The 19,716-nt window shown below is 46.0% G+C and overlaps 2 protein-coding genes across 6 annotated transcripts in view; one reads left to right on the plus strand and one right to left on the minus strand.

Moving 5' to 3' along the window:
* PTCD3 (pentatricopeptide repeat domain 3) overlaps positions 1–475 on the minus strand; it is a 31,546-nt gene extending 31,071 nt beyond the window's left edge. For 4 of the 5 annotated variants that reach the window (XM_080638618.1, XM_080638619.1, XM_080638617.1 and 1 more), the window contains exon 1: positions 61–166. In XM_080638618.1, coding sequence (XP_080494744.1) covers positions 61–155 — 95 coding nt within the window. In that variant the 5' untranslated portion in view covers positions 156–166. Of the gene's footprint in view, positions 1–60; positions 167–348 lie in introns of those variants that run through there. The other variant, XM_080638622.1, reaches the window with a different exon arrangement.
* POLR1A (RNA polymerase I subunit A) overlaps positions 307–19,716 on the plus strand; it is a 40,412-nt gene continuing 21,002 nt past the window's right edge. Inside the window, exons 1-15 of the mRNA XM_080638564.1 lie at positions 307–426; positions 2,756–2,960; positions 4,869–5,018; positions 5,129–5,236; positions 6,152–6,237; positions 6,346–6,455; positions 7,816–7,902; positions 8,806–8,908; positions 9,609–9,771; positions 10,935–11,108; positions 11,350–11,472; positions 12,282–12,509; positions 17,963–18,217; positions 18,563–18,754; positions 19,428–19,571. Of these exons, the coding sequence (XP_080494690.1) occupies positions 350–426; positions 2,756–2,960; positions 4,869–5,018; positions 5,129–5,236; positions 6,152–6,237; positions 6,346–6,455; positions 7,816–7,902; positions 8,806–8,908; positions 9,609–9,771; positions 10,935–11,108; positions 11,350–11,472; positions 12,282–12,509; positions 17,963–18,217; positions 18,563–18,754; positions 19,428–19,571 (2,205 nt within the window). The 5' untranslated portion in view covers positions 307–349. The remainder of the gene's footprint in view (positions 427–2,755; positions 2,961–4,868; positions 5,019–5,128; positions 5,237–6,151; positions 6,238–6,345; positions 6,456–7,815; positions 7,903–8,805; positions 8,909–9,608; positions 9,772–10,934; positions 11,109–11,349; positions 11,473–12,281; positions 12,510–17,962; positions 18,218–18,562; positions 18,755–19,427; positions 19,572–19,716) is intronic.

Here is a 19,716-nt window from a genome sequence, read left to right on the forward strand (position 1 = left end):
ATGCCCGCTTGGTGTTCCCGCCGCCCAGCCCTGCTCTTCCCTCCGCTGCGGGACCCTTACCGGTAGCACTCTCTCCTCCCACCCAGCACGCAACACCGCCGACTCAACGCTAACACTCGCTGCCAAGAACTACCACCCATACGCCGGGCCGCCATGCCCGCTCTCCCACACTGCCCTCTGGGAAGCTGGGCGGTACCACTGCCGCAGTGTCGGGGAGAGGCCGCCCCTCCGCCACAGTGGTAGCGCCCGGCCTCGCTTGTCCCCGCCTGCCTGAACCGCGTGGTGCCTTCTGTGGCGTCTGCCTGTAGAGAGGGGCAAAGTGTCCGCCGGGAGGACTTGTTTGTTCACCATGAGGCAGCCGAAAGTGGTGCCGTGGCGGCGGCTGGTCGGGGTCTCCTTCGGAATGTACACGGCCGAGGAGATCAGGTGAGGGAATACGGCAGGCGTTGCGTTGTCCGCGGTCCTCGCCGCCCGTGTGCCGCTGAGGACTACAACTCCCGGCGTGCCGTGCGGCGGAGCGCAGGGAGGCTCAGCGGGCTGAAGGCGCAGGGCCAGCTGGGATGTGTAGTCCGGCTGTGCCCTGTCCGTCTGGGATGGCGGCAAGGGGAGGTGTATGGTTTTGATGCGGGGCTGAGGAAGGAGGTCTGTGAGGAGACAAGGTGGCCTGTCTCCCTCTCAGCAGAGCTCCTCGCTGGCAGTGAAGTCGAGGGGAGTGTGGCCACTTAAAATCAGACAATCGTAGAATCAGCTAGGTTGGAAAAGACCTTTACGTTCATTAAGTCCAACCATCAGCTCAGTACCGCCAAGGCCATCTCTAATCCGTGTCACTCAGGGTCTTGTCCGCACAGTTTTTGAACACTTGCAGGGACGGTGACTCCATCACTGCGCTGAGCAGCCTGATCCAATGCCTGAGCACCCTCTCTGTTCCTAATATCCAATGGAAACCTCCCCTGGCACATCCTAGGGCTGTTCCCTCTTGTCCCATCCCTTGCTCCTTGGGAGCAGAGCCCAGCCCCTCCTGGCTCCATCCTCCTGTCAGGCACTTGTAGGGAGCGATCAGGTCCCCCCTGAGCCTTCTCTTCTCCAGACTGAACCCCCCAGGTCCCTCAGCCGTTCCCCATCACCCTGTGCTCCAGGCCCTGCACCAGCTCCATTGCCCTTCTCTGGCCCCGCTCCAGCACCTCAATGTCTCTCTTGTAGTGAGGGGCCCAGAGATGAGCACAGGATTCAAGGTGCGGCCTCCCCAGTGCCCAGTACAGGGGGATGATCACTTTCCAAATGTGGAAGGAGAAACAGAAGCGCTTCCATGTGCTCCTGGGGCAGAGGCTGTGAGGTGCAGCATAAACTCACTTCATAAGGGCAAAGGCTGTGCTGCTCCTAGGGGGCCTCCCCTGAGGGGGTGTGTAGACATCCTCCCATGTTGGCACCTCAGCACCAGCCCCAGCACCTGGAGGAGCTCTGTACTGGTAAAGCTGGGCTTGTTCCTTGGTGGGCACACTCTGGGAAACCTGGCCTGGGATCTGATCCTGAGTGTCTGTCACAGAAGAGACCTCACTTGGTTTCAGCCATGGGAAAAGGTTCAGGTATTTTAGTGCCAGTGTATGTACGGTGGAGCTGGGATTTCTGCTTCAGATGGGGTTTTTGGGCTTTTCCCAGCAGGTTGTCTCTTGGAGTTCTAGAGAGCTGTCACCATTTCTTTAGTGGTGGTGTGGTGTCTGTACTTGTATAGTCAAGGACATGCAGCTCTCGTCATCTAGGTGTTTTGTTATGCCTCTGTCACTGCTTGAGAGGACATACAGACAAAATCACTTCTAAAGCATAGCTAAAGGTGTAAAAGTATTTGCTATGATGCAGCTACAGGTTGGGCAGAGAAGAGATTCAGAGCAGCCCTGCAGAGAAGGATTTGGGAGTGTTGGTTGATGAGAAAATGAACATGAGGCAGCTTCAGTGTGCACTCGCAGCCCAGAAAGCAACCATATCCTGGGCTGCATCAAGAGGAGCGTGACCAGCAGGTCGAAGGAGGTGATCCTGCCCCTCTACTCTGCTCTCGTGAGACCTCACTTGGAGCATTGTGTGCAGTTCTGGTGTCCTCAACATAAAAAGGACATGGAACTGTTGGAACAAGTCCAGAGGAGGCCACGAGGATGATCAGGGGACTGGAGCACCTCCTGTATGAAGATAGGCTGAGAAAGTTGAGGCTGTTCAGCCTGGAGAAGAGAAGGCTGCGTGGAGACCTCATAGCAGCCTTCCAGTATCTGAAGGGGGCCTACAAGGATGCTGGGGAGGGACTATTCATTAGGGACTGTAGTGACAGGACAAGGGGTAATGGGTTAAAACTGAAACGGGGAAGTTTAGATTGGATCTAAGGAAGAAGTTCTTTACTGAGAGGGTGGTGAGGCACTGGAATGGGTTGCCCAGGGAGGTTGTGAATCCTCTACCCCTGGTGGTGTTCAAGGCCAGGTTGGATGAGGCCTTGGGTGATATGGTTTAGTGTGGGGTGTCCCTGCCCATGGCAGGGGGGTTGGAATTGGATGATCTTAAGGTCCTTTCCAACCCTAACTATTCTATGATTCTATGAATGATTGTGCTCAGACAAATCAATATACAGGAATTCCCACTGCCTATGTAAAACGCTCTCAAAAAGATGTTTTCATCAATAGAAAATGCATAGATACAGAATGTCAAAGCTAGTTGTGTCATTCAAGTGCATATCACCTTGCTGCCACTGATTTTTGTTCTTTTCTTCCAACTTCAGGAAGCTGAGTGTAAAACCCATAACAAATCCTCAGTACTTGGACAATGTGGGGAATCCAGCTGTTAATGGGCTCTACGACTTGGCTTTGGGACCTCCAGACTCCAGAGAAGTGTGTGCAACTTGCATGCAGAACTTCAGCAACTGCCCTGGTCACTTTGGCCATATAGAGCTGCCCCTGACTGTCTACAACCCCCTGTTTTTTGATGTATGTATGCTGGTGATGGTCAGACTGCACATTTCAACTGGAGTGCTTCGTGTGGGTGTTTTTTTCAAGGGATCATCTTTTAAATAGAAAAGGATTTCTGGCTGTAAGGGTAGGATTTGCCTTATTTTGAAGGGCCATGAAGATGCTCAGAGGGCTGGAGGAGCTCTCCTATAAAGACAGGTTGAAAGAGCTGGGCTGGTTCAGCCTGGAGAAGAGAAGGCTCCTTAAGGGGAGACCTTAGAGCAGCTCCAGTGCCTAAAGGGGCTGCAGGAAACCTGGAGAGGGGCTTTGGAAAAGGGTCTGTGGGGACAGGACAGGGGAATGGCTTTAACCTGCCAGAGGGGAGATTGAGATGAGCTCTTAGGCAGAAGCTCTTCCCTGTGAGGGTGCTGAGGCGCTGGCCCAGGGTGCCCAGAGAAGCTGTGGCTGCCCCATCCCTGGCAGTGTTCAAGGCCAGGTTGGACCCAGGGGCTTGGAGCAAGCTGCTCTAGTGGAAGATGTCCCTTTTGGAACTGGATGAGCTTTAGGTTCCAACACAAACCATTTCATGATTCTGTGATCTAATCTGATTGTAGTTTTTAGCTCTTTCTGGAGTCTGAGGAATGGTGCTATTTGGAGAGGAAGGTTCGTCTGGCCTGTAACAGGAACCTGGGCTGTGATGAATTTCCCTCCTGAGGGGCTGATCTCCCTATTCACAGTAGCTGGCTCCTGCATAGGCTGCCAATTGAGACTAACCCCTAACTTTCAGATCACTGAAGTTAGTGTGAGTTCCATCCCACTTCTAGTCTTGTCCCACCTTTGCAGTAAAATACTTGTATTTCACCAAGGAATAAAATCATGTAGGAGTAATTCCAGCCTTCAGTTGTGTGCAGAGTTATGCTGCATAATAAAAACCACTGATCTCCTCCCAGAGCTGGAGGAGAATATGGTTGCATGAAGAATTTTGAGGGACACTGATAGTAGAATCATAGAATCATAGAGTGGTTAGGGTTGGAAAGGACCTTAAGGTCACCTAGTTCCAACCCCCCATGGCAGGGGGGTTGGAACACCTCACACTAAACCATGTCACCCAAGGCTTTGTCCAACCTGGCCTTGAACACTGCCAGGGATGGAGCATTCACAATCTCCATGGGCAACCCTTTCCAGTGCCTCACCACCCTCACAGTAAAGAATTTCTTCCTTATATCCAATCTAAACTTGCCCTGTTTAAGTTTGAACCCGTTATCCCTTGTCCCGTCACTACAGTCCCTAATGAAGAGTTCATCCCCAGCATCCTTGTAGGCCCTCTTCAGATACTGGAAGGCTGCTATGAGGTCTCCACGCAGCCTTCTCTTCTCCAGGCTGAACAGCCCCAACTTTCTCAGCCTGTCTCCATACAGGAGGTGCTCCAGTCCCCTGATCATCCTCATGGCCTCCTCTGGTCTTGTTCCAACAGTTCCATGTCCTTTTTATGTTGCAGACAACAGAACTGTACTTGTGACCAGAACCTTTCATTTCGCTAGTGTTGAGTTTTGGGCACTACATTGTCCTTTATAGAACAAGCACAAGCCATTAGATGCTGTAATCACAGTGCTGTGTAAAAGCAGCTTTGGTCCCAGAGTTGCTGTAGATACAAAATGTAGAATGTATATGAATATATAGAATGTATATGAATGTAGATAGCTTTTCCTGTATCTGCTATTTAGACAGCCTGCAGATAGTTTGTCTGCAGATCATGTTTTGCATATGGATTTGTGTAGTTATAAGAATTATTTCTTTTCCCCAATCCAATTCTTTATGATTAAGTTTAATGAGTCTGGTTTCTCAATTATAGCAGCACCTTGTTTAAATTTAAACAAATCTACCTGCATCCTGTTCAAGCTAGGAAGTATACTAGGATAACTTTTTCTTTTTCCCCTTTCTTTCCAGAAATTATACCTCCTCATTCGAGGTTCTTGTTTAAATTGTCACATGCTGACGTGTACTCGAGCTGTGGTTCACTTACTGCTGAGTCAGCTGAAGGTTCTGGAGAAAGGGCTGCTTCATGCTGTCCATGATCTTGAAGTCATTCTGAACAGGGCAAGTACTATGTAATTCCCCATTCCTTTTTGAGGGGATAGTCCTGTAACTGTAGAGCTATCTCAATTTCTTTTCTTTCTTTTAGTTTTTTAGTGTTCTCTTTCTTTTAGTTTTTAGAGCAATGTGCAGATGCAACAGGTTCAGAAATTGAAGAAGAGTTAAATCGCCACGTCCAGGAAATACTACAGACTTATCAAATAAAAGATCAATGTTCAAATGTGAGTACAGTCAGTACCTTTCCTGAGATCTTGGGTTCTGTTGTCCTAAAAGAGTGATGTGCAAGGAAGTCTGTCTTTGCGTAGACTCCAGATTTTGTCGTGGAGTTCCGAACTGTGTTATACTTAGAGAACTTTCGGAGTGAAATGGCTGAAATTAAGCTTAAAAAAATTTGATTTCCTATTAGTTTAACTATTAGGTTTCTGGAAAATATACTTTGTGTAGGGAAATGTTTTGATGGTATAAATTTCATATAAGAATAATGTGGAACTGCTGTCAATACATTACCTACAGATGTTGGTACTTCTTTGTATGTTGCTCCAGCTGTTTGGAGCACTTGCATTCACCAGATCTGCACGATTACTTACACTGAGATTTTTCAAGAGAGGTTTGTAATTGACTTTTTATTTCCATTTAAATGCAGTTTAATGCACATTGTTAGTTAAAGGAAAATATTAGTGAAGAAGATATTTAAAGTTCTAACATCCTGGAGCAGATTTGTTCATAAGCCAAGTTTAATTCTTTAATCACTGGTTTCAGAGCTAACCTGAAGCACTGTGTGAATTATACAGAAGGAATTTTTCTCCATCTTTTACCTTCTTAAATCACATTAGAGAAAAGCTTTAAAATTCAGCACTGCCGTGAAAAATAAAGTCTATTTCTGAAATAAATTGAAAAAGGAGAATGGTGAGCACTGAGGGGTGTATGTTTCCAGCAAATATGGGAAGGTGATGGAAGAAGAGTAGGGATCAAGGCATGAATTAAATCAATACAGGGACTTGTTTACATGGATACTACATCACGTTTGTGTGGATAATGAACATAATTATGTAATGTTTAATGAATTTTTCATATCAAATGTTTTCATTTATTATTTCATTATGTTAAAGTTGGGGTTTTTTCTTCTTCTTTATCAGGTCAAAAATGTTTGTGAGTGTAGAAATAAACTAATAGCACAGTTCTGGAAAGCACACATGGGATCAAAGAAATGCCCAAGCTGCAAGTAAGTTTAACTGCATGAGGAAGTAAATAGCTGGTGTGAAGTTAACTATTATGAACATTTGTATTAACTTTTATCCACCTTCCCTGGTTTTCTTGTTTTTCCTTGAAGATCTAGGAGATCACTAGTGCGAAAAGAGCACAACAGTAAGCTGACAGTAGTCTACCCTTCTACAGTGTACCATAAGTCAGGACAAGAAGGCATTACAGATGAGCCAGCAGGTAAAATGTTTGTCTTCTTGTCAAGCATATTTGCACTTACCTTCCTGTATTTAAGATTTCTCTTGTGACTCCTTTATCAAAAATGGACATAAACCAGGAAGCTCAGCAGAAGGGGAGTACCTGCATTGTGGTTTAACCCCAGCTGGCAACTCGGTGTCACGAAGCCACTCACTCGCCCCCGCAAGTGGGATGGGGAGGAGAATCAGAAGAAAGGTGAAACCCATGGGTTGAGATAAGAGCAGCTTAATAATTAAAATAAAGTACAATGTAATGCTAACACTACTACTACTAACAATAATGGAAAGGGAAATAACAGAGAGAGATAAAACAAAAAAACCCCAGCAAACAGCAGTGGTGCACAATACAATTGCTCACCACCCACTGCCCAATACACAGCCCAGCCTGAGCAGTGCTCCATCCCTTCCAGGTGGCTGCCTCCAGTTCATATACTGGCTATGGCATGCTGTAGTATGGAATACCCCTTTGACTAGTTTGGGTCAGGTGTCCTGTCTCTGCTCTCTTGTGGCTTCTTGTGCCCGATCTCACTGGCTGTGACAGCACTTGATTAATTACACAAAGTATTACATATTTTGAAATGGGATGGACTATACAGTTACATTCTGCATAGGCTGTGTCATGGTCACTCATTGGATTGAATCTTGGAGGGAGTACTTTTAACTTTGCCATTGCTGCTTTCGTGTTTCAGGGATTGAAAGGTTTTCTGTGTGAAGGAATGGGGAATTGAAGTTTCAGGGTGGAAAAGTCTGGATTTATGGACCTTAGCCAAAGCAAGAATAGAAAACTTCATCCGAGGTCATGGGAGAATTGCTCTTTGTCGAGTTTTGTGCTCTGGCTTCCCTGGGACACAAGGGGCTGGCCTTCAGGAGGAGTGGAAACTGAGACTTGATGTCTCTGGCTTGTTTAATAAAAATGATCTTTCTGCTTTTTGCTCGCAAACCCACTTGTTTTCATTCCTCACTGAAATACAGCTAAGCCAGACTCTACCTTGTAATATAGATGGATTGCTGCTGGTGCCATTGTCTCATTCAGTTGGGTATTTCATGGGAACCTTGATCTCACTGGTAATACTTGAATCCCACTTCTGTGTTCCCCAGCTGCAGGCTGACACTTGATTTCTGTGTTGGTCAGTGGATGAGATCACTTAATGAAGGGGTCCAGCTCACCATTAATCAAATAAAGCATATGCTTCAGATGTTAAAGCTGAGCTTTGTTTCAGTTACTTATACTGATACCCATTAGTCACAGAAGTGGCTTGTTTTTTCCATACTGAAAAGGCTCTTTGGTTCATTTCGTCTTCCCAGAGAGATTTATTTTGATTATTCTTTTTATTACTTTTCAGTTATTGATGAAAGCCAGTTGGGGAAGAGAGGATACCTGACACCCATGACTGCCAAGGAATATATCCTGGCTCTGTGGAAGAATGAAGGTAATGGTTGTTAAGAGCAATGTTACTTTGGTTTCTGTATCATTTAGTGGACAAAGTCTGCAAATGTTCCCTTGTGAACTCCTTATGAAGTCTTTATCTTTTGCCTTAAGTGCTCCTGGCTGCAAAATAGATGGTGAGGCAGAAGGATTGGTGGCTAGTGAGTGTAGGGAGCTGGATTCAGTGAATAGTTTGAGCTATTCTGAGATTATGGCTCCCCACAAATCACAGTTGTGTTTATAGAGAATTTGATGCTCACATGGTGCTGCATCTAATATAATATGGAGTGCCATAAGGATTCTCCGAGGGCTGGAGCACCTCTGCTATGGAGACAGGCTGAGAGAGCTGGGCTTGTTCAGCCTGGAGAAGAGAAGGCTCTCGGGAGACCTTAGAGCAGCAAGACAAGGCTGACCAGAAAGCTGGAGAGGGACATTTGACAAGGGCATGTAGTGATAGGACAAGGGGGAATGGCTTTAACCAGACAGAGGGGAGATTTAGAGCAGGCATTAGGAATAAATTCTTACCTGTGAGGGTGCTGAGGCGCTGGCACAGGGTGCCCAGAGAAGCTGTGGCTGCCCCATCCCTGGCAGTGTTCAAGGCCAGGCTGGACACAGGGGCTTGGAGCAAGCTGCTCTAGTGGAAGGTGTCCCTGCCAGTGGCAGGGGGTTGGGACTGGATGGGCTTTAAGGTGCCTTCCAACCCAAACCAGTCCATGATTCTATGATTCCCCACTGGTTAAAGACTGAGAATGTATTTAGTGGTCTCTTCTTCTGAGTTCCCTGTACTCTGAATCTGTCTGCAGTTGCCAGGAAAAACCAAAGCAGTGTCATGTACCAGTCTGGGGGTTTGGATTCCCAAACAAATAACAGTGAAAATGAGCTTATCTTTCCTGTTGTATCTTTTTAGGCTTCTTTTTGCGTTATCTGTTCCCTGGGATGGATCCCGATGAGAGTTCAGAGTTCAGCCCAGACATGTTTTTTCTGGATCTACTTGTGGTACCACCTTCAAGGTAAAATTTCCCCCAAAAATCTTTGTAGAAACCACAGGATTTAGCACATACTTTTTGCAGGAGTTGGAGGTGCAAACACCTGTACTACAGACACTGCTCTGCTGAAGTGTTAGTAGAGTGTTATATACTTAATAATAAAAGTCACAGCATGATGATAAGTTTTATTATAACTTCACATGAGTTTGTTAAAGGACTAAAATACTAATTATGAAAAATTGTATTTTAGTATTAATATTTAAAATCATTACAGAATACTGTAACTGTATAATACTGGTGGAATTTCTTATTAAGGAATCATTCCTCTTTTATGACTGTCCCAGTGGAATATGTGCATTTTTAAATGCTCACTGTTAGTTTATTGGGATTGCTTTTCATGCATTGAAGACTTGGCTTAAACAGGGGAAGTACAGGTTGGATGTAAGGAAGACGTCCTTTACTGTAAGGGTGGTGAGGCACTGGAATGGGTTGCCCAAGGAAGTGGTAAATGCTCCATCCCTGGCAGTCTTGAAGGCCAGGTTGGGCAGAGCCTTGGGTGATATCGTGTAGTGTTAGGTGTCCCTGCCGATGGCAGGGGATTGGAATTGGATGATCTTAAGGTGCTTTCCAGCCCTAACTATGCTATGATTCTATGAGTGTTTGAGGTTTAACATGCTACTTCTCAGTGGCTTTAATCTTCTAAAGTGATTTTGGTCTGCTATAGGTATCGTCCCGTAAATCGCGTTGGAGACCGACTGTTCACAAATGGTCAGACTGTGAACCTGCAGGCTGTCATGAAAGATGCCAGAATGATACGGAAGCTCTTGGTTTTCATGGCAAAGGAGCAATGTCAACCAATAAAAATTACAGAAGAACAAATCCAAACAGTAAGAGTTGATGGTTATATTAGTCTTTGCTTTTTGGGTGTGTGAGTTGAACTCAGGTAGGCTCCTATTTAAACTGTTCCAATAACAGTTGGAGTGTGTAATGCTAGAGATGTTCTACATAGGTTCAACCCTCCCATGTCTCTTTCTGCTTACCCACCTGGTGCGAAGGGAAGAACATTTTATGCAGACTCCTTCAGTCATGGATTTTGTATTACATTGCTGTATATGAGACACAATGGGCTCCTGTTACAGGAGAATAAGATATGTACAGTACAGACAGCTCACAATAACACTTTTCCAGCATCTCATCAACTGAAAAATGTTGGGAGGGGGAAACCACTGTATCTTCTATGCCTAGTAGAGTCAGTTGTGATCGTGGTTATTTTTGACTATGTCTAAATAGAACCAAGAAATTCACAAATAACATTAATCAGTAACAAAGCTTGTTTGCTACCAACCAGTTGACATGGCCATGTAGTGGTAAATAACCATGCCTCTTTTCCTATTTGTTCATCAGTTGTTCTGTAGAAGGTTCTTTTATACTGGACTTAGTCTCCTCTGAACTTAATTTACATCTTGAATGTAAACCAGTGTGAAAACATTGTTAGTTACTCAGCATTTAGCCAGTAGGTGGAGGCGTGTTCTCAAACATGACAGTTTAATGTGTTACAGATGGGACTGATATATCAACTTTGAGACTATTAAAACAAAGTGATGTGAGTGATAACAGCTCTTGGATTTACATTATTGTCATCTAAGAATAGAACTTTCTGGTAGCAAAGTGATTCGTAGCATGCACTGACTAACCAGTAACATCTGATTTAGAAAGAAGACCGTCACTTACCAGGAAATGCTGGATTAGCAATCATCTTTTGAAATCCCACTGGTATATGTAGCTGTGGTCTTTGGAGATCTATCAGTTTGTAAAAGCTTGACAGCCTGGGGCACTTGGTAACATTCATTTGAAAGTTAAGCTGACACTGTTAATGCTTTCTTTTCTTTATTTAGTGTCTTGAAAGAGGTGCAAAATAGTGGCCAATGTTTCATTTGCTCTTTAATACATATAACTTCAGCCTAGTAAAATATATAATTAATATCATTTCAACCTAGTAAAAAGAAGCTATTTTTCGTTAAGTCTGAGTTTCTAATTTCTGTTTCTGTAGCAGACAGGAGAGAATAATGAACCTCTGGACCATTCTGTCCTGACAATGATTCCAGGCCAGAGCATCGCAGACAAGCTGTACAACGCTTGGATTCGTCTTCAGAGCCATGTCAACATTGTATTTGATAGTGATATGGACAAACTAATGACAGAAAAATACCCTGGTATTCGTCAGGTGGGTAGCAAGCGGAATCTTAGAGACTCTGGACTCTGTGTGTCACAGAGTTAAAATGAGAAGTTGATGGAATATGAAATAAGTGGAATATCTGTGGTTAGTACATAGGTATTTCCATGATACTCATTACAAATATCTGGAGAATCTGTCTGCAGATATTACAGAGATGTAACAGATGTTGCAGTGATGCAGCAGATGTTGTGTGCTTTCATGTTTTAACCATTAACTTCTGTTCTCAAAGCTCTTGGAGAAAAAGGAAGGACTGTTCCGCAAGCACATGATGGGAAAGCGCGTGGATTTTGCTGCTCGATCAGTCATTTGCCCTGATATGTACATTGGTACCAACGAGATTGGCATTCCTATGGTAAGAATAAACAAAGGAGTGTTTCTTTTTGGTGCAGCTGGGGACTGAACTGCACTGTAACACTGAGCTACATAGCAAGCGGCTGAAAAATGTAGTGATTTTTCTGATTCCCCTAGACTCTTTCCTCCCCAGTGTGTCATAGCTGTGTGTTAATAAAGAAGGAGTATTGAAGAGCAGGAAATTCTTACCATTCTACTGAATTCACACCAATTTGGGAAAGAGGATTAAAGAAAAGCAAAGGCTGTACTTGCTTCCTGGGATTATGAATTAGTGCAAACTTTATAAGCAGATCCTGTTTCTCCTGTGGTCTTTGTACAGTGTATCTTGTGACAGATATGGCAGCCTTAAGAAAAAGCCGTAATAAGATCACCAGCTTCATTCATCCTTAATGATTTTTAACCACACAGAGATGACAGCAAGCCTGAATTTCAGTTTTGCATGACATTCTCTTTTCTGCTTTCCTGTCTGCAAACAGTGGACCTGGTGATAATGCACCTTTTTCCCTGTATTTGTCAGTTCATCTGTAGAATCTGAAATCATCCCTTCATTTTTTACTTGCTAATTGAGTTTTCCTTTTCTACTGCAGTAGAAAATCATAAAAAGGACATGATTCTATTCTTATGGTAGAGGATTTTAGAACAGAAATGTATTTATTTGGCATGACAGTAGATTGAGGAGAAGCATCCAGGAGCTAAGAATAATTTATGTTTACATTGTATGAGTTAACATTTGATGCTAGTTTGTTGGTGACTTCCTACTGTTTTAAGCCAAAGCTGAACAACTTCTCACCTCTTTTCCTTCCTCTCTAGGTGTTTGCTACCAAACTGACTTACCCCCAGCCAGTCACCCCCTGGAATGTCAAAGAGCTGCGGCAGGCTGTCATAAATGGCCCAAAGGTTCACCCTGGGGCCTCCATGGTCATTAATGAGGATGGATCTCGTACAGTGTTGAGTGCGAACAGCCTGACCCAGAGGGAAGCCATAGCTAAGCAGCTCCTCACTCCTTCTTCAGGTGCTCCCCAGTCAGGGCTGAAGATTGTGAGTATGACAAAGGGCTTGTTAGAGCCCTCGTACATCTGTGGTAGCTTTTGCCCTTGCTTGTGATTCCATGGGCCTGCTCACAAAGACCCCCAGGGCAGAGTCATCTTGTCTTTAGTAGGTGGCCAAGAAAAAGTTGGGGGTGTGTAGGAAAAAAGGTTGATCCTTTTTCAAATCATAGAATCATAGAATAGTTAGGGTTGGAAAGGACCTTGAGATCATCTAGTTCCAACCCCCCTGCCATGGGCAGGGACACCCCACACTAAACCATATCACCCAAGGCCTCATCCAACCTGGCCTTGAACACCGCCAAGGATGGAGCATTCACAACCTCCCTGAGCAACCCATTCCAGTGCCTCACCACCCTCTCAGTAAAGAATTTCTTCCTTAGATCCAATCTAAACTTCCCCTGTTTAAGTTTTAACCCATTACCCCGTGTCCTGTCACTACAGTCCCTAATGAATAGTCCCTCCCCAGCATCCTTGTAGGCCCCCTTCAGATACTGGAAGGCTGCTCTGAGGTCTCCACGCAGCCTTCTCTTCTCCAGGCTGAACAGCCCCAACTTTCTCAGCCTATCTTCATATGGGAGGTGCTCCAGTCCCCTGATCATCCTTGTGGCCTCCTCTGGACTTGTTCCAACAGTTACATGTCCTTTTTATGTTGAGGACACCAGAACTGCACACAATGCTCCAAGTGAGGTCTCACGAGAGCAGAGTAGAGGGGCAGGATCACCTCCTTCGACCTGCTGGTCACGCTCCTCTTGATACAGCCCAGGATACGGTTGCTTTCTGGGCTGCGAGCGCACACTGAAGCTGGCTCATGTTCATTTTCTCATTGACCAACACCCCCAAGTCCTTCTCTGCAGGGCTGCTCTGAATCTCTTCTCTGCCCAACCTGTAGCTGTGCCTGGGATTGCTCCGACCCAGGTGTAGGACCTTGCACTTGGCATGGTTAAACTTCATCAGGTTGGCATCAGCCCACCTCACAAGCGTGTCAAGGTCCCTCTGGATGGCATCCCTTCCCTCCGGCGTATCAACCAAACCACACAGCTTGGTGTCATCGGCAAACTTGCTGAGGGCGCACTCAATCCCACTGTCCATGTCACCGACAAAGATGTTGAGCAAGACCGGTCCCAACACCGATCCCTGAGGGACACCACTCGTTACCGGTCTCCAGGCGGACATTGAGCCATTGACCACAACTCTTTGCGTGCGGCCATCCAGGCAGTTCTTTATCCACCGAGTGGTCCACCCATCAAATTGATGTCTCTCCAATTTAGAGACAAGGATGTCATGTGGGACAGTGTCGAACGCTTTGCACAAGTCCAGGTAGATGACGTCAACTGCTCTGCCCCTGTCCATCAGTTTCGTAGCCCCATCATAGAAGGCCACCAAATTGGTCAGGCAGGATTTCCCCTTAGTGAAGCCATGCTGGCTGTCACCAACCACCTCCTTGTTTTTCATGTGCCTTAGCATGCCTTCCAGGAGAATCTGCTCCAAGAGTTTGCCAGGCACAGAGGTGAGACTGACTGGTCTGTAATTCCCTGGGTCATCCATTTTCCCCTTCTTGAAAATGGGGGTTATATTTCCCTTTTTCCAGTCATTGGGAACTTCACCTGACTGCCAGAATTTTTCAAATGTGATGGCCAGTGGCTTAGCAACTTCATTCGCCAGCTCCTTCAGGACCCGCGGATGGATTTCGTCAGGTCCCATGGACTTGTGTATGTTTAGGTTCTTAAGATGGTCTCGAACCAGATCCTCTCCTACAGTGGGCCTAGGGTCCTCATTCTCACAGTTCCTGCATCCGCCTTCCAGGACTTGGGTGGTGCGGTCAGAGATTTTGCCCGTGAAGACTGAGGCAAAGAAGTCATTAAGAACCTCAGCCTTCTCCAAATCCCGGGTAGCCAGTTCTCCAGATATCTTCCAAAGGGGGCCTACATTGTCCCTAGTCTGTCTTTTACTCGATACGTACCTATAGAATCCCTTCCTGTTATCCTTAACATCCCTAGCCAAGTTCAATTCTAACTGGTCCTTAGCCTTCCTCACCTGGTCCCTAGCTTCCCGGACAGCATCCCTGTATTCTTCCCAGGCCGCCTGTCCCCGCTTCCACCTTCTATAAGCCTCTTTTTTCCTTTGAATTTTCCTCAGCAGCTCCTTATCCATCCAAGGAGGTCTCCTGGCCCTCCTGCTGCACTTCCTTCTAGTTGGGATGCAACACTCCTGAGCTTGGAGCAGGTGATCCTTGAATAACAACCAACAGTCTTGGGCCCCCTGCCCTCTAGGGCTGTATCCCATGGAACCTTACTAAGCCGGCTCCTGAAGAGGCCAAAGTCTGCTCTCTTGAAGTCCAGGGCAGTGAGCTTGCTGCACGCTCTTCTCACTGTCCCGAGGATCTCGAATTCGACCATCTCGTGGTTACTGCAACCAAGGCTGCCCTGGAGCATCACTTTTCCAACCAGCCCTTCCCTGTTGGTGAGCACGAGCTCAAGCATGGCACCTCTCCTTGTCAGCTCCTCTATTACTTGCAGAAGGAAGTTGTCTTCCACACAATCGAGGAACCTCCTGGATTGCTTGTGCCGGGCCGTACCATCACTCCAACAGATGTCAGGGTGGTTGAAGTCTCCCATAAGAACAAGGGCCTGTGAGCGTGAGGCTGTTCCTCTCTGCTTATAGAGCACTTCATCCACAGATTCCTCTTGATCAGGCGGTCTGTAACAGATCCCCACAGTAATGCCTCCTATCGCTGCTCTCTCTTTAATCCTGACCCACAAACTCTCTGTCGACTGCTCACCCGTCCCCAGACAGAGTTCCATACTCTCCAGCCTATCCCTAACATAAATAGCAACTCCCCCTCCCCGCCTGCCAGGCCTGTCTTTTCTAAAGAGCTGTAACCTTCCATTCCAACACTCCAGTCATAGGAGCCATCCCACCATGTTTCTGTGATGCCTACTATATCATACTCCCGTAGTCGTGCACACATCTCTAATTCCTCTTGTTTGTTTCCCATGCTACAGGCGTTTGTATAGAGACATCTGAGCCGAGCTCCAAATGAAGCCGGCTCATTGGCTGGAGCAGCAGGAATATCTCTGCATTGCTCCGAGCATTTATTGTAGGTGCTGGCAACTGACTGGGTGTGATGCGATGAAACAATGCCCCCCTTCCCCAACACATCTAGTTTAAAGCAACCTTGACCAGCCTGGCAAGCCTGCTACCAAAACCACTCTTCCTCTTCTTTGTCAGATCAGCTCCACCAGCCCCCAGTAGACCTGGCCTACTAACTTGGGTCCCGTATTCAAAACACCCAAACCCCTGACTATGGCACCACCCTTTTAACCATTTATTAACCTGGCCAATCCTCCTAGCTTTTTTAAGGTCTCCCCCTGTATGCTGGAGAATTGATGAAAAGACAATCTGAGCTCCAGAGCCCCTAACCACCTCTCCCAGGGCTCTGTAGTCCTTCTTTATGTTCTCCAGGCTACTGCTATCAACATCACTAGCACCCACATGGATCACCAGAAGTGGGTAATAGTCTGTGGGTCTCACTAGAGCAGGCAGCCTTTCTGCAACATCCCTGATCCGTGCCGCAGGTAGGCAACACACCTCCCTCGAGACTGGGTCAGGCCGACAGATGAGTGCCTCTGTCCCTTTCAAAGTAGAGTCCCCTACCACTATGACCCGTCTCTTTTTCCTGGCAGCACCAGTAGTGATCTTCTTTACCGGCGCACCAGACGGTTGTTTCTGGTGCAAGTGCCCTTCCTTCTTAGCCACCTGCAGAACAGCAAAGCGGTTCTGGGTGCGGACAACAGCTTTAGGAGGAAGCCCCTTGTTTTTATTTGTCCTCTTCCTCTTTTTTTTGTTGTTACTATTTCCCAGCTTCCTAGGTTGACAGCCTCCTTTACTCCTCCATGAGCTTCAGGGGATGCCTGAGGCCCCTGCCCAGTTTGGGCCTGGAGGAGGCAGTCCTGTTTCCTCTCAGCTTCCCTGATATCTTGCAGCCTATTAACAGCATCCCGCAGCTCAGCCACCTGCTGCAGGAGGACCTCCACCAGGGAGCACCGAGTGCAGCCCTGCCCATTGGGCACCGTTCCCTCAGGAGACCAGTGCAGACACTCACTACACTCTGAGCATTGCACTGCAGCCTCCCCTCTCATCGGCTCTGTCTGGGTGCCTACACTGGCTACTGCGGGGGCAGCCAGAGCAGAGCTTCCAGACCGGGCCCCGGTCATACGGCGAGTACTCACCATCCCGCTCGCCTGCCTGCACGAACTGCCACGCAAACTGCCTTGACCCGTCCTGTTTGCCCGCCCTGGTCGCCGCGCTAAAAGCCATTTTTCTGTACTGAATATCACATGGATAGCTGAGGAAATTGGGGCTGTTCAGCCTGGAGAAGAGAAGCTGTGTGAAGACCTCATAACAGCTTCCAGTGTCTGAAGGATGCTGTAGAGGGAAACTTCATCAGGGACTGTAGCGACAGGACAAGGGGTGATGGGTTCAAGCTTAAACAGGGGAAGTTCAGGTTAGATATAAGAAAGAAATTCTTTACTGTGAGGGTGGTGATGAGGCAGCCACAGCTTCTCTGGGCAACCTATGCCAGGGCCTCACCACCCTCACGATAAAAAATTTCTTCCTAATATCTAATCTAAATCTCCCCTTTTTCAGTTTCAAGCCATTTCCCCATGTCGTATCAGTATATGCTGTTGTAAAAAGTCGCTCTCCACTTCTCTTGTAGGCCCCCTTTAAGTACTGGAAGGAACAAGTATTGGAATAGTCTTGACAGTGTTTGTTATGTATGCCCCTGTCTCTATGAGACATGTGGTAGAGATATAATATTTAAGACTGTTTCTGTGATGTCAGTTCTCTCAGAACCTGTCACAGAGCTAAACCAAACAGTATTTAGACTGTACAAACAGCTTATCATGCTCCTGTTGACTGTTTTGAGAGTCTCTGTTCTAGATAAGAATATATTGTGTTGTACTCAAATGTGAAATTATAACTCAAGAGATACATGGCCTCTGCTTCAGCTACTGAGTATTGGGTATGAATAGGTATGAACCTTACTCTAGGCTATCCATTGCTAGGTATATGGTGACAGGTATTATCAAGCCCAGTGTGCTTTGGTTAAATAGCTTCTTTTCTCATTTACAAATGACATCATTTTCTTTCCTTTTCAGTCAGTGATCCCTATAATGCCAAGGGAGAGGAGAGATTGGTAGAGTGTGGTTTGCAAGCTGTTAATTTGGTTTGATCACTGTGGTCTGTGGAGGATGTGCAGCCTCAGAGTGTGGTTTGGTGGAGGGCAGAGGGTGTTCAGGGGCGAGTAGCCTTGATTCTCTTCCAAAGCAGAATGTTAACACTAAGATAAAATGGTTAGTGTGTGTGTATACTTACGGGTGCTACCTTTGCAGAGGCATGCATGGAAATGCCCTATAGGCAGCAACCAAAATTCCCTTGCAGGTATGTCGACATATTAAAAATGGAGATGTCCTTTTACTGAACCGCCAGCCCACTCTTCACAGACCTTCTATCCAGGCTCACCGGGCCCGAATCCTGCCTGGAGAGAAAGTGCTGAGGCTTCACTATGCCAACTGCAAGGCTTACAATGCTGATTTTGATGGGGATGAAATGAATGCCCATTTCCCACAGAGTGAGCTGGGAAGAGCAGAAGCTTACACCTTAGCCTTTACTGATGAGCAGTATCTGGTTCCAAAGGTAAGGAATACTGGCAGATAAATCTATTCCTACCTGGAATCACTTTGATGTTGTTTGTTTGCTTGATTGGCTTTGTCTAATGATAATGAGATTTCTGGGTTTGAAATTTATCCTGGTTTCTGTTCTGTCTCCACTTGTGGTTCTCTTTGTCTAAAGAAGGCCCAGCACATCCAAACAACCTCATTCCTTTTATATCAGTGTCCAGAAGAGATTTAGTAGAGAGATGTGCTGTGATGAAGAGTTCTTTGCAAATACCTTCAGTGCGTTTATCCAGCTGGAATCGTTCTGGGAGCTGCTAGCACATGACTTATCCCTTCCAACCCTTTTTCCTTGTAACCTCTTTAGGATGGGAAGCCACTTCCTGGCTTGATCCAGGATCACATGATTTCTGGAGTCAGCATGACAATCCGGGGCTGCTTCTTCACCAGAGAGCAATACATGGAGCTTGTTTACCGAGGATTAACAGACAAAAAAGGGAGAATTAAAGTGCTTCCTCCTGCCATTATGAAACCACAGCGATTATGGACAGGAAAGCAGGTAGTTCATCATGTATTGAGTTAAAGAATGCTGCTGGTTCCAAAGGAAGCAGAATGCTAATGTTAAAATCAGTGCTGCTGACGGTGAAAAGCCAGATCCCATCATCTAATCAACACCATATAGATCTTGTTATGTGTTACTGTGCCATGAAAGTCATCTTTCAGTTAAAGGTGAATTTGAATAGTACTTTAACTGGTTGCCCTGCAGTGTTGCAGATAAAAGCATAATGCTGCTGTTTACAGGCGTGGAAGCAGAGAAAGAATTTGTTGGTCAGAGTAAACTAGGTTATGCCCATCAATGCTTTTAAATCTGTGAACTTTAAGGCTGTAGGTAAATATCCTGGCATTTGACTTTTTGGTTGAGATCACCATTATGTATGATTCTATGTTGATGTACTATCTGGGAAGTGAGTGCTCCATTTTCTACTATTAAAGAGAGTTTAACATTCAATCCAAGTATTATATTTCTGAATAATTATGTCACAGCTCATTGATCTTTCAAACATTAGAGTAGGAAGAGGATATTCCTGCCCTATAAATTCAGATTCCAAGCTTTCAAAGCTTTGCTGTAAATGGAGAAGATATGTATAGGACGTTTCTATGTCAAATTCTTTACATGGAGAAGGGAATATAGGAAATAAATAGTTCCTGCTACTCTTCCTGCTTCTTTATAGGTTGTTTCTACATTGTTGATAAACATCATCCCAGAAAACCATGTCCCACTGAATTTGACTGGGAAAGCCAAGATTGGTGGAAGAGCCTGGGTAAAGGGACCTGCAAACACATGTCTGAATCTTGATTCCATGTGTGAGTCTCAGGTATGCTGGGGCAGCAACTCTGGAGCTTGGGCTGTACTGTGATAAAATTGTATCTTCAATGGAGGAATGGGAAGGGAGAAAGGTGAAAAGCAGATGTTCAGCAACAGTTCCTGCCAGAAGGTGGTGGTTAGAGGATAGGTATGGG

The sequence above is a fragment of the Psittacula echo genome (genome assembly GCF_963264785.1).
Source record: "Psittacula echo genome assembly, chromosome: 1".
Lineage (NCBI taxonomy): Eukaryota > Metazoa > Chordata > Aves > Psittaciformes > Psittacidae > Psittacula > Psittacula echo.